Raw genomic sequence first — 12,998 nt, 5'->3', positions numbered from 1 at the left:
GCACTGCTATCCTTTATCAGGAGGCTGCTGAGCCTGAAGCCCCTGTTCTCAGGGGGCGTATTCACTCTTGGCTGCAGACTATCCCAGGAGCTCCCAGCCCAGCTTCTGAGCTCTCCTGGGCTTTGTACTAATAGCTGTTTGTTTGGAAATTTTGTGGTGTGCATGCTTTAAAAGCATGTAGAGAGTTTGGGTTTTTAACCTTTCCCCTCCTCACCCCCTTAGAGCATCTGATCAAGAGAGAGGAGAGCTGCGGTTCTCACCCTCTGGTGAGCATCAGTCACTTGCAGAGATTATTTTAAAGGCAAAACAGGCCCATCGTTCAAAATTCAAACATATTAAGGGCAGACTTCCCCTATGGAGGGGTATCTGGCAATATCTACCAAAAGTACAAAATGTACCTTTGACCCGGCAACTTCACTTCTGGAATTCCCTCCTGCAGATACTCTGGCACATGTGAAGTGTATCAATAATTTGATATACTTTCTAAAAATATTTATTTATTTTATTTATTTATTTTTGGCTGCATTGGGTCTTCGTTGCTGCATGTGGGCTAGTTGCGGCAAGCGGGGGCTACTCTTTGTTGAGGTGCGCAGCCTTCTCATTGCGGTGGCTTCTCTTGCTGCGGAGCACGGGCTGTAGGCGCGTGGGCTTCAGTAGTTGTGGCTCCCGGGCTCTAGAGCGCAGGCTCAGTAGTTGTGGCGCACGGGCTTAGTTGCTCCGCAGCATGTGGGGTCTTCCCGGACCAGGGCTCGAACCTGTGTCCGCTGCATTGGCAGGCAGATTCTTAACCACTGTGCCACCAGGGAAGCCCCTGGTCTACTTTCAAGTTATTCACGGCAGCATTGTTTGTAATAACGAAAAGTGGGAAACAACCCAAGTGTCCACGACTACTCAGGAGACAAGCTGAATAAATATTCTATACAATGAGACACGAAGCAGCTGTAAAAAGAATGAGGCAGTTCTCTATGTAATGATTTGAAATCTCCAATAAGTATCATTGAATGAAGAAAAAAAAGGCATAGAATAGGGTATACAGTGTACCACTTTGTGTGTGTGTGTAAGGAAAGGGGACAAAATATACACAGATATTTGTATTGGCCTTTATTCACACAAAGAAACATGGAGGATAAATAATACACAAATAAAAATGGAATATTAGCTATCTGTTGCTACGAAACAAATTATACCAAAAGTTAGCAGCTTAAAGCAACATGTATTATCTCACACAGTTTCTGAGGTTGTGGAATCCAGGAGTGGCTCAGCTGGGAGGTTCTGGCTCAGAGTCTCTCAAGACGCTGCAGTCGAGCTGTCCCCTGGGGCTGCATTGATCTCAAGGCTCGACTGGAGCTGGAGGATCTGCTTCTGAGCTCACTCATGTATTCACTGGCCTCAGTTCCTCCCTGGTGGTTGGCTGAAGGCTTCAGTTCCTCACCATGTGGGCCTCTCCACAGGGTTGCTCCCGACATGGCTTCCCCCAGAGTGAGTGATTCAAGAAGTGAGAGAGAGCTCCCAAGAGAGCAGCCACAGTGTCTCTGATAACATAACTGGAGAAGTGACATACCATTGTTATTGCCATATGCTGTTGGTCACACAGACCAACAGTGAAGGAGGGACTACGCGTGTGTGAATTCAGGAGATGGGGATTGCTGGGGGCCGCCCTGGAGGCGGCCCACTACCCGTTCCTGATGGGAAGTGGAGGTAGGGGATGGGTGGAAGGGCAAGAATAGGAGTCAGACTTCTTAATGTACATCTTTTCGTATTGTTCTGATTTTTAAACCATGTAAAAACCTTTTACCTATTCTAAAAATAGAATAAACTTAAAACAAAAAAATCTTACAAAAGTACTCCTCTTGCTCACCTTTGACACACTACAGCATTATTTTTAAAGGCTGCACCATGATTCATTTAACCAGTTTCTTATTGGAAGGGCATTTAGGTGGTTCCTAGGCTTTGCTATTACAAACATTATTGCAATGGATATTCGTGTGCCTGTACTTTTGCGTACAATGTGAAAGCATGTCTGAAAGATAAACATCTAGAAGTGGAATTGCCTAGTTAAAGGGAATGAACATTTACAACTGGATACATATTTCCAAATTGTCCTCCAAGGAGGTTGCATCAATCACCGTAAGATAATCTCTATTTCTGGGGGTCCAGGGTGCCGCCTGGGCTTCTGGATGTTTTAAAAGCCCCACAGATGATTCCAGTAAACCACCAGGGGTGAGATGCTGGCACTGGACCCAGAACTTATGTTCAGAGACCTTCCCAAGTATCCAGATGATTCTGCACCTCCACCATCATGAACCACACGCTATCGTCTTTCTCTTGGGCTATTACTACATCGTCTGCTAACGGGGTCTCCACAAACCTATTTCCACCCCCTCCAGCCCATCCTCCCTGACTCAGCCCAAGTCCTCTTTCCAAAATGTGAATCTGCTCACATCACTCCCTACCTCTGCCTGAGATCCTTTAATGCTTCCAAGAGTCTGGATAAGACACAGAATCGTTGGTGAGGTTCGCGGGACCTGCCCTGCTGCGTCATCTCATCCACGCTCCCCCAACTCTGAGTACTTTCTTTCAGAACCTCAGTGCCAAGCCAGAAGCTCTCCCCCCACAGGGCTCTGCATAGCCGTTCCTCTGCCTCTCCTTCCTCCGCCACCTCCTCCAGATGTCTTCCCAGACCCCCCTGCATAGGGCCCAAAGCACCAGGCATCTGCCCCCTCTGGTAACATCACAGCTGTCTCTGAACAGTTAGTTATGTGGTTCTTTGGATCTGTGCCCACCTCCTCACTGGACTACGCTCCCATGGGCTCTGACCTCCAGGGGACCACGGGCTGCATCTGCCCTCCTCTCTGTGGACCTAACTTAATGCTTGGCCCACAACAGGTCCTCAGCAAACGCCTGCTGAGTACAAGGAAACATTTCCTCAGTTTTCTACTCTGAAAACAGGGTAACTAGATCCACCGCCCAGGGGTTTTGTGCAGGTGTTTTAAATCAGAACCCATGTGGTGCGGATGCTGGTGGTCAGCTGGGCTCCCCTTTCTCTCCCACGTACCAGCCTTGCAGAACGCAATTCATATTTGTTCAGCAAAATGTCCAGTTTCTGCACATCAGGGACATTCCGGTCACTCATAATTAAAGAACTACACGTGGTAACTCCCCAACCACAGGCTCTAGCTGCCCTCCAGTCACCAAGTCTGGAAACCAGCTTGGAGTCAGCTTCTCCCCAGAGCCAAAGGTACTCCCACTAGGAAAGCACTTCAGTGGTTCCCTAACAGGCAAAGAGAGCCACCATCCCTGACTCACGATCACGGGGTGCCTTCAACCTGGGGAGAATGGTGGGCACCCCGACGAGAATTCATTCATTCAGCAAGTGTTAACGGAGCACTTACTCTGCCAGGCTCTACCCTCATTCTCGGGCTGGAAGGGACCCTGGGGATGAACTGGTCCAACTCCTTCCTTTAGAGTCCAGGAAACTGATGGCCACAGAGAGGAAGTGACTTTCGCAAGGCCCCTTACCCTGCAGAGATGATTAGTGTCAGCTGTGCTGGGGGCAGAGGCGTGATTAGATCACAAGTCTATCACCTCCATGTTCCCTGGCCCAGCTGCACATCCAGTGGTCATCCTAGCCCAGCAGGGTCAGCAGAGTCTGCTCAGATAGACTGGTAGATTCTCAGAAGACAAACTAAAATGGTTTTCTCAAGGGAGGCTGGGTCTCTAAATAGTTTAATGTAACTAAATGTTGCAGGTGATTTGTCCCAGCGGCTTCTCCAGGCTCACCTCTCTCCAGTCTCCCTCTCACACTCAGCACTCAGTACTTAGTACTCAGTACTCAATGTTTAGTACTCAGTACTAAGTACACTTAGCTTCCTTCAGTTCACTTTCTGGACCCTGGGCTTGCATGTGCTATTTCCTATGCCTGGGAAGACTGCTCCCCTCCGTTTTAGTCCTTTCGGGCTGCTATGACAAAATACCACAGACCGAGTGGCTTCTAAACAATAGAAATGTACTGCTCACAGTTCTGGAAGCTGGAAGTCTGAGATCAGGGTACCTGCATGGCTGGGTGAGAGCCCTCCTCCGGGTCACAGACTTCCTGTATTCTTACATGGTGGAAGGGGCTGGAGAGCTCTGTGGGCACGAATCCCATTCATAAGGGCTCCACCCTCATGACCTAATCACTTCCCAAAGGCCCCACCTCCTAACACCATCACCTTGGGGGTTAGACTCTCAACATATGAATTTGGGGAGGACACAAACATTCAGTCCATAACACCCTCCATCTCTGGCTAGCTCCCTCCATCAATCTCTAGGTGTTGGATCAAACATCTCTTTCTCAGGAGACTTTCTCTAGACTAGGTGAGGGTCCCCCTGCCACACGCCCCTGTGACACCTCTTCTTCCCACATCATGACTCTCATCACACAGAATGGATGATCCATCTTTAATATCCTTCCTCCCTGAGAAACTTTAAACACTGTCAGGGCAGAAACTGAACCTGCATCAACCCCAGGGATGCCCAGTGCCCAGCACAATATGACCAGCACAAAAAGGCAGGTACATGGTAAATACTTGTGGAGACTGAGAATCAATGAACCAAGAGCTTAAGGAAGTACCTAGACTCAAATCCAGAGACGAGAGTGAGGACAGACTTGATTGGGAACCATCACTTAAGTGAAATGGATGAGAGGAATTAGGAGAAATCTCAGGGTGCAGGAAGAAAACATTTTTCCTGTAAAAGAAGGATCCTCTTTTTTTTACACGTAAGGAGGCAGGTCTACACATTAATTAAACCCTCATCGTGAATGGGGTCTGCGATTTGTGATCAAGGTGAGCAGAAGTTTCAGGACATAGCACAGGTTTTTAGGGCCCGTGTCTAACAGCCCCACACACTGATACAGCCTGCGCGCCTCACATCTGGATTCCACATGCACGTGACTCATGGTGACTCATGCACGTCTGTGGTGCAGTAGTCATGGGGTGATGTGTTCCAAGGACTCGCACCTCTGTGGCGATGACAGACAGCAATCCTGCGTCTGGCGCTCCACGTAGGAGGTTATTAAAACCAACCCCAACCCCAGAGGGAGAAAGCCACAGTGGCCACCTTCCAAGAGGGTAACCAAGGCCAAGAGATAGAATTACACCATTTGCTGGCTTTTTAAAATAGTAAAACTAGGAGCAGCCATTCGTTTGCTAACTCTGTGTATGCTTTTTCTCAGAGAGACCAGAAGCAGCTGAACTGAGATGTACTTTTAAAGGGCATCTCACACTGGGTAAAAGATCCTGAAGTCAGGAGACCCCAGTCTAGTCCTGACTCTGTCACTGACCCCCAGGGCCAGCTTGAGGGCACCAGTTTTCTCCCTGTGCCTGTTTCCCACAAAAGAAAGGAAAGATCTTTAAGTTTCCTTCTGTTCCGTTAAACCTCTAATGTGAATACATGAGGGTAAAGGTGGTCTTTTGCCTTCACTCTCTATGATGGACTGAATTGTGTTTCCCCTCAAATTAATATGTTGAAGCCCTAGCTCCCAATGTGCTGGTATTTGGAGGTGGGGCCTTTGGGAGGTGATTAGGGTTAGTTGAGGTCATGAGGGTGGGGCCCCCATGATGGGATTAGTGCCCTTCTAAGAAGAGACACAAGACAGCTTATTCTCTCTCTATCATGGGAGGACACAGCAAGAAGGCATCCATCTGCAAGCCAAGAGGAGGGTTCTCACCAGAACCTAACCATACTGGCACCTTGATCTTGGACTTCCAGTCTCCAGAACTGTGAGACAATACATTTCTGCTGTTTAAGCCACCCAGACTACAGTATTTCATGATGGCAGCCTGAGCAGACTAATACACTCCTCTTGCCCTGCTCAGGGTTGCTTCTGTCCTTCAAAGTCAAGCTGGGAGGCATCAGGTGGGAAAAGGCCTTTGCACACCCACCTCTGGTGGCCACAGTAGGAGTATCCCCAACCGAAATTCCCAGTGCCCTATGCTTGTGGCTCAGATCCCCATCAGCACCCTCCACTTGCTAGAAGAAGGTAGTCCCTGGGTTCCTGAGTCTGACTCCTCCCAGGGTGGTCCATCTCTGGAGCCCCACAAGGGGGGCAGGCCTGGCCCTGGGAGTGGGTCTCCAGGCAGCAAGGCAAGGATGCTACCTCAGCCCTCTCCTCATTGTGGGGCAGTCCAGCAGTGGGAAGCAAGACCATAACAAGAGTACCTTAGGGTTTATGGCAATTGACAAGTTTCCCAATGAATGTCTCTCCCTGTGCCACATAGAGACCCTGAGAGAGAGGCAGAAATGATCATTCCCAGTTTACAGATGAACAATCAGATCCAGAGAGGTCAATTCCCTTGCCCAGCATGGGAGCTACAAGATTTAAACCCAGTCTTTGGGCTCTCAGTTCAGTGTTCTTTCTACTCTGCCACGCTGGTTCTAGATCTGGGCACAGACAGCCACAGGGTGAGGTGGGGCCACGAGAGGTCCTAGTGGAGCCTGCCTGCAGTGGGTGGAGCAGAGCTGCTCCCAGCAGGCGAGAGGGGCAGGAAGTTCCCCATGGAGGTGATGCTGGCCCTGGGCTGGGTTTCCGCCAGCAGGGTGGGATAGGGACGTTGTCCTAAGCGGAGACAGGATGGGCTGGAGGTACAGGGCTTACTCAGAGGATAGGGGAGTTGCCCCCCTAAAGAACTGGAGGGAGCAGGGAAGACCTGGGTGGGGCTCAGGAGGGGAGGAAGGGGTTCTCCGCCACTACCAAATCAAGGCACTCGAATGGAAACTGGGGGAGACAGTGGAGAGCCACTGAAGGTTACTGGGCAGGGGTGGACCCTGTGCCAGGTGCCACAGGATGAAAAGACTGGTGGTCTCTGTCCATTCACTCTCTCATTCATTGAACTTTATAGAGCATCTCCTGTGAGCCAGGCCTGGAACTCAGGCTCTGAATAAGATCCGGTCTCTAACCTCCAGGAGCTCGCAGGGCAGTGGGCTGTGTGTTCCATGCACATCTAGCCTACAGAGTCTTTCCTGGTGCTGGGATGCCCTTGTACTAGGTCTGTCTCAGGGAAATTTCCAGGAGGTAGAGATGGGAGGAGTCCTCTCAGCTGCAGCTTGTAGAAGAGACTCCCCCATTCCTCTCCCCACCTTACCCCCCAGTCTATGGAACAACCCTCCAAGGCAAGGAAGGCTCCTACAGGCAATCACAGCTTGGGGGCCAGGGGACCTAGAGGAAGGGAGGATGGGCATCACTCTAGAGGCCAGAGAGCCCAAGGTGTCTGCAGGGGTGTGGGCATAACTGTGTCTACTTCCTTCCCGGGTCCTGGGAAACTGGGCCTGCTCTCCATGCTTCAGAGAACCTTCCAAAAAGCGAGTGAAGTGTTCTTCAGGACACCTGCTATCAAGGCTCTAAGTGGAGGCTGCCTTTATGAAGGGCCAAGGACACCCTTAGCTCCTGAGCCAGGCCTGGCTGAACCCCAGCTGCCTCCCCATCCAGAGCCCAGCATGATTTACAAAAAAGATGCAGTCATGGCATCAGGCTCTTTGTGATCTGGCATAGAGCTGGGAAACATACATCGCAACCCCAGTTAACTACGGCCACACGGAAAACACAGCCCATTATTTCAGGACAGGTCAGCTAGACTGAATCATCCTTGGGCAGACAGAGAGTCTTCAATTAGGGGATGAGCTCAACAGATATGTATGGGTAAAATGCATCTCTTACATACCACCATTGCCTGAGGATAGGATAATTCTAACCCATCTGATCATCTCACATCTCATATGGACACACCATATATAAATAAATAATTATCAAAATTCACTTCTAATGGCATTGTTGACCATTTACTCATGTGGATGATATCACTGTATCATTAGTTACAAACACTATAAATGAGAAAATGGGCAACATTTAAAAGTGTCAGTGGCCATAACAGTTGTGGATGTAGGGAGGGAGGGAGACGGGCACGCGATTGTAAGGAGAAGGAGTAGCATTTGTTTGGAAGGGCCCTGAGAATTTCGTAGAAGTCCCGCAACTATCTTATAGTCAGCTCTTGGTCATCACAGTAATGGGGAGGACCAAAGAAAGGCATGAATAATCTAAGATGATGAGAATTAAAACAAACCAGTTAAAAAGTGTGCTTCTGGCTTTGGCATGCAGTCAAAGGTAGATACAATTCGACACACCCACCCTCTTTCTGCACCCCGATACCCAGCCCGTCCCTGTGCTGGCGGTGCTGGCCATGCTGGCCAGAGCAGCGGGCTGGGAGGCAGCTGGGCAGGCAGCCACACGCAAGCCATAAGACTCAAGACTCTATCCCAAATGGGGGAAACATTTTCTCACAGGCTGCACAGTTAGAGAGGCACACCCAGCTGTGCAATCAGCTCACCTGCCCAAGAGAACAGACGATATAAAAAGGTGGACAAGTTGTGGCCACAATTGTATCAGGGGTCAGGGAAGTCGGCCCTATAACCAGAAAGACCAGCAGGACAGACAAGGTACATTACAATCCTTTCCCTCCACTTTTGATCCCTTCTCTCAAAATGACTATTTTTTAATCTTTATCTAGGCCAACTTGGAAACAGGATTGCAGGGCAGAAGACACAGCATTCTTGAGTGAAGAAGAGAAGAATATCTGGGAGTCTTTTTTTTTTTTTTTTTTTTTAAGTAATGGAGACAGGAATTGGGACCAGCTGCAGGGAAGTATGTACCCAGGAAACATCACCACCTGCTGCCAGATTATCTGGATTGGGGGTGAGGTTCTCAGCAGCTTCCCCTTCTCCCAGAACTGACTTTGGAGTCACATAGCCCAGGGTTTGAACCCATCACTTAATAGCTGGTAACCTTAGGCTCTTTACTTAATCTGAGCTGCAGTTACCTCATCGGAAGACGGGGATTCCACGGGGCTGCGGCCGGACAAAGCATGTGCTCAGCACAGAGCCCCGCCTGAAGTCCCCAGTCAGTAATGCGTCTGCATTATTATAACTCGTGCCAGCTCCAAAATGACCACGAGGCAGACAGGAATAGGAAACAGCCATCTCAGGCAGTGGGGAAAGGAGCTCGGGGCAGGGAGAGCAGCAGCCACCAGCGCTGAAATCTCTGGGAGAGGCCTTCACACACTTTCACCCACGAAAACCGGGGTGCAGACACACCGGTGGCCCCTGTCCTCAGTGCCCCCCCACTCACGATCGCTTGTGCCAAGTCCCGCTCGTCCGACCTCAGAACACTCACTGGCACAGGTCTTGCCATCACTGCGGAGCACGTGTTCCTCGGGACACTGGCAGGCGAAAGATCTGTCGGTGTTGACGCAGGAGTATTCGCAACCGTGGTCGCTCAGCAAACAGTAATCCACTCCTGCAAAACCCAACAGCCTGGTGAGATGTCCTCGAGGCTCCTGGGCTACTGAGGATGGGAATCAAGTGACCGTTCGTGCTTACACCACCCCCCCACCTCCGCCCCACGTTCTGCACGGGGAAGGCACGCAGTCCCCAGGAGACACCCCTACGATCTCCAGGGGGCCAAGAGCAGGGGACAGAGGGAGGGGGCCTGCTGTCCTCTGCAGTCGTCACATTTTTCACGCCTGTTGCAAAAACCTTTCGCTGTAAGAGAAGCACGAAGGGACTCACGGGAGCAGGTCTTGAGGTCCTCGTTGATGAGGAAGCCTTCCGAGCACTGGCACACGAAGGCGTCCTCGGTGTTGAGGCACAGCTGCTCACAGCCGTGGTCCTGCTCGGCGCAGTGATCCACCCCTGAGGCAATCACACACGGAAGAGACCGTAAGCAAGGGCGCTGCGCCCACCAGCGAGGGGGCGTCAAAAACCAAAACCACCTCCCAGGGAGCCCCTGCTGGGCTACTTCTCTTCAAAAAGAGTGACGTGGAAGGTTTCATTCTACCCTGTGCCACTGGCCTTGTTTGTTTTTCTTCGCATTTCTTTGAGGAGTAACGTGCATACGACTCCTGTCATGGGTGGTAATGAGAACAGCCCTCTGTGCCAGGCCTGGGCACGCATCACCTGCAATCCCGGGGCAACGCTGAGAGCGGGTGCCATCCCCATTGTCACAGAGAGGAGAGCCAGGCTCAGGAAAGTCGAGCTGCTGAGCCCACAGCCCGCAGCTGACAGAACCGTGCGTCAGAATGAGGGCTCCGCACCCAACTACTTGGGCTCAAATCCCACGTTCGCCGCTTCCCAGCCGCGGGATGCTGGGCCGTCATTTGGCCTCTCTGCCGTCATCTCATGACTTCAGAAATGGGGTTGACGATTACTTTCTTAGAGGAACGTGGTGAGAGGAGTTGATTCACCTACAGCCCTCAGAACAGTAGCTGGCATACAGTAATTACTTCCTGAACGCTTATTATTACTAGTACATTGCTGGGGAAGAATTAATTGTATAGTTTCCTTACATCTGAAAATGAAAAAGTGTTGTCACCCCACCATAACCAGGGCACCCAGATTCAGAAAACAAACCAAAGCCAAGGTCTGCATGCATGGCCGATCCTGGCACCGGGGCCCTGAACAGCTGGCCCCGCTAGGATAACAGACACACAGCTGCGGTGAACGGCTCCCACAAGACAGCTGCAGGCTGCCTCCCAGATTTCCTTGATGGAGGAAACGCACACCCGGAGACTGGAGAGACACTGGAGGCCTTGTGCAGGGCCATCGGGTGGGCCGCTTTGACTCCAACAGGGCCTGGGACTGGTGCCTTCTGGAACATTCCACCAGTGGATCTGCCTACTGCAAACACTTGCAGGATCTCAGGAGCCAGAGGCCTGTATTCACATCTCAGTTATACCATTTACCAGTCATGTGACCCCCGGGAAACTCAATCTTTTTGTGCCACAGTTTCCCCATCTTTAAATAGGGATAAGAATGTTGATGCCTCATAAGGCTCCGGTGCAGGTAAAGTGAGCGAGTGCCTGGAAAGTGCTCACGGCCGTGCCTGCACAGAGCAGGTGCCTTGTAAGGGCTTCCTGTCATGACGGCCTGGGGGCTCCCTGAGCCCCCATGGGGAAGAGGATACCATGCCTTTCTCTGGGGACCCCTGGGAAGAAATGGCTTGGTTTATACCTTCTTGAAGCTGACTAGACGGTCCTTCTTACTAGATCCCAGAGAGAAAGGATGGTTCAATCTCTTTTGGCCGCACCTCTGAGTGCTTCTAGGCTCCCCCAAGGCATGCTGGGAGGGAGAGGCAGGTCATGGCCCCTGGGGCTCTAGGTGGGCTCATCCAGGTCATGCCAAGCCTGCCCTGGGATACCTGCCAGAGCTGTCGGCTGGCAGACCCCGCACTCCTGGAAGAAGGCAGACTGTACACAGATCCATCTTCCCCAGGGCATCTTCTTGAAGAGTGGAAGGACTCTTGCTCACCACTGGCTTCTCATAAGGACTCAGAGACTTCCAGAGGCAAATGCAGAGCAGTGCCAACTTTCTGGTTCAAAACTTCTTTGACTTCCGAGATCGATTCTTAGAAAGCCTAATCGAGGCACTTTGTTCCCTCTGGAGACGGACGGGGCACTAGCTTTCCTGAGGACTGCTCTCTATCTAATACTTCATCTGTGAAACTTCCCCTCCGGGCAGTTTAAGGTCCAAATGCTGAACAGCTGCGCTATTCTCATTCACAATCTATCTCTGTCCCCAAAGCTGGAGCAGATGTGCGGCTTGCTGGGTGGAAAGCGACACAAAGGGCCCCTTCTATGCTGGTCACGTCACTGCACCCCTCTCCAGCGCACCAGGGTCACAGGCATCCACCGCAGTGTCATGCGCCCCCCACTCCCACTGGCCTGGACCAGTGGAGACTGTGCCTCATAAAAAACGACGGAGCCATCCAGCTGGCAAAGCCTGCACGTTTCCGTGCATTTACATCACCAAATGGAGATTTGTTGTGCCTCTTACAAAAGAAAATTAAGAAAAGTCTTCATAAAAAGTCCCATGTTTCTCAGCTCTGCCCTCAGATCAGCTCTGTGGTAGCCCAAGTGCTCTCTGAGGTCTGTCTCCTCCGTCCCATTGTCTCACCCTGGGGCCAGCACTGGTTACTCTGCCAGGCTCCATGACAATAATGAACTATTATCTTTAACTGTATGTTTTCCTTGTGCCAGGCACAGTGCTAAGAGACTGAAATGGTCCTGATTATTCCCTTTAACAACTCTAGGAGACCAATACTATTATTATCTTCACTTTTTTAAACAGATGGGGAAGTCAAAGCTTGGAGAACTTAAATAACTTGCCTGGGGTCACATGTCTAGTATGTGGTACTAAACAATCTAATCTCTGAGGTAGGTGGCATGAATAGTCCCATTTTACAGGTGATGAAACTGAGGCCAGGAACGTAAAGGCTGTCGGACCGTCAAGGCTGTCGGACCATCAGGCTCACTGGAAACCCAGGGGCCTCAAAAGTGACTGGCTGCTAGCGAGCCTGGGGACCTGTGTGTGAACCTGGCCTTCCCATCAGAGCCCCTGCCCCGGGCACACTCACGGCTGCAGGTCTTGCCGTTGGGGTCCAGGGTGTAGCCCCGGTGGCAGCGGCAGTAGTAGCCCTCCTCCGTGTTGATGCATTCATGCTCGCAGCCCGGCTTGTTCAGCGCACAGTAGTTGATCCCTGAGGGGAGAAAGGGCAGACCCTACTTCAGGCTTGGGGCTTCTCCAAGGGCTGATGTCAGCCCCTCACAGTAAATATTCAGTAAGTAAGATGCTCTATAGCAGGGGTCCCTAACCCCCGGGCCACAGACCAGTACTGGTCCGTGGCCTGTTAGGAACCGGGCCGCACAGCAGGAGGTGAGCGCCGGGCGAGCGAGCGAAGCTTCATCTATATTTACAGCTGCTCCCCATCACTCGCATTACCGCCTGAGCTCCGCCTCCTGTCAGCATTATGGTGAGTTGTATAATTATTTCATTATATACTACAATGTGATAATAATAGAAATAAAGTGCACGATAAATGTAATGCGCTTGAATCATCCCGAAACCATCCCCCTCCACCCCACCACCCCCCAGTCCGTGGAAAAATTGTCTTCCACAAAACCGGTCCCTGG

The 12,998-nt window shown here is 51.1% G+C and overlaps 1 protein-coding gene across 3 annotated transcripts in view; it reads right to left on the bottom strand.

Annotated features, from left to right (window-relative positions):
* MATN2 (matrilin 2) overlaps positions 1 to 12,998 on the bottom strand; it is a 153,291-nt gene that overhangs the window by 17,903 nt on the left and 122,390 nt on the right. For all 3 annotated transcript variants that reach the window (XM_061171607.1, XM_061171606.1, XM_061171605.1), the window contains exons 8-10: positions 12,443 to 12,565; positions 9,601 to 9,723; positions 9,206 to 9,328 (exon numbers count right to left, since the gene is read on the bottom strand). In XM_061171607.1, the coding sequence (XP_061027590.1) occupies positions 9,206 to 9,328; positions 9,601 to 9,723; positions 12,443 to 12,565 (369 nt within the window). The remainder of the gene's footprint in view (positions 1 to 9,205; positions 9,329 to 9,600; positions 9,724 to 12,442; positions 12,566 to 12,998) is intronic.

Source organism: Eubalaena glacialis, chromosome 17, assembly GCF_028564815.1.
Source record: "Eubalaena glacialis isolate mEubGla1 chromosome 17, mEubGla1.1.hap2.+ XY, whole genome shotgun sequence".
NCBI lineage: Eukaryota > Metazoa > Chordata > Mammalia > Artiodactyla > Balaenidae > Eubalaena > Eubalaena glacialis.
Note: the sequence above shows the minus strand (reverse complement) of the source record. Positions and strands in the feature narration are given on the sequence as shown.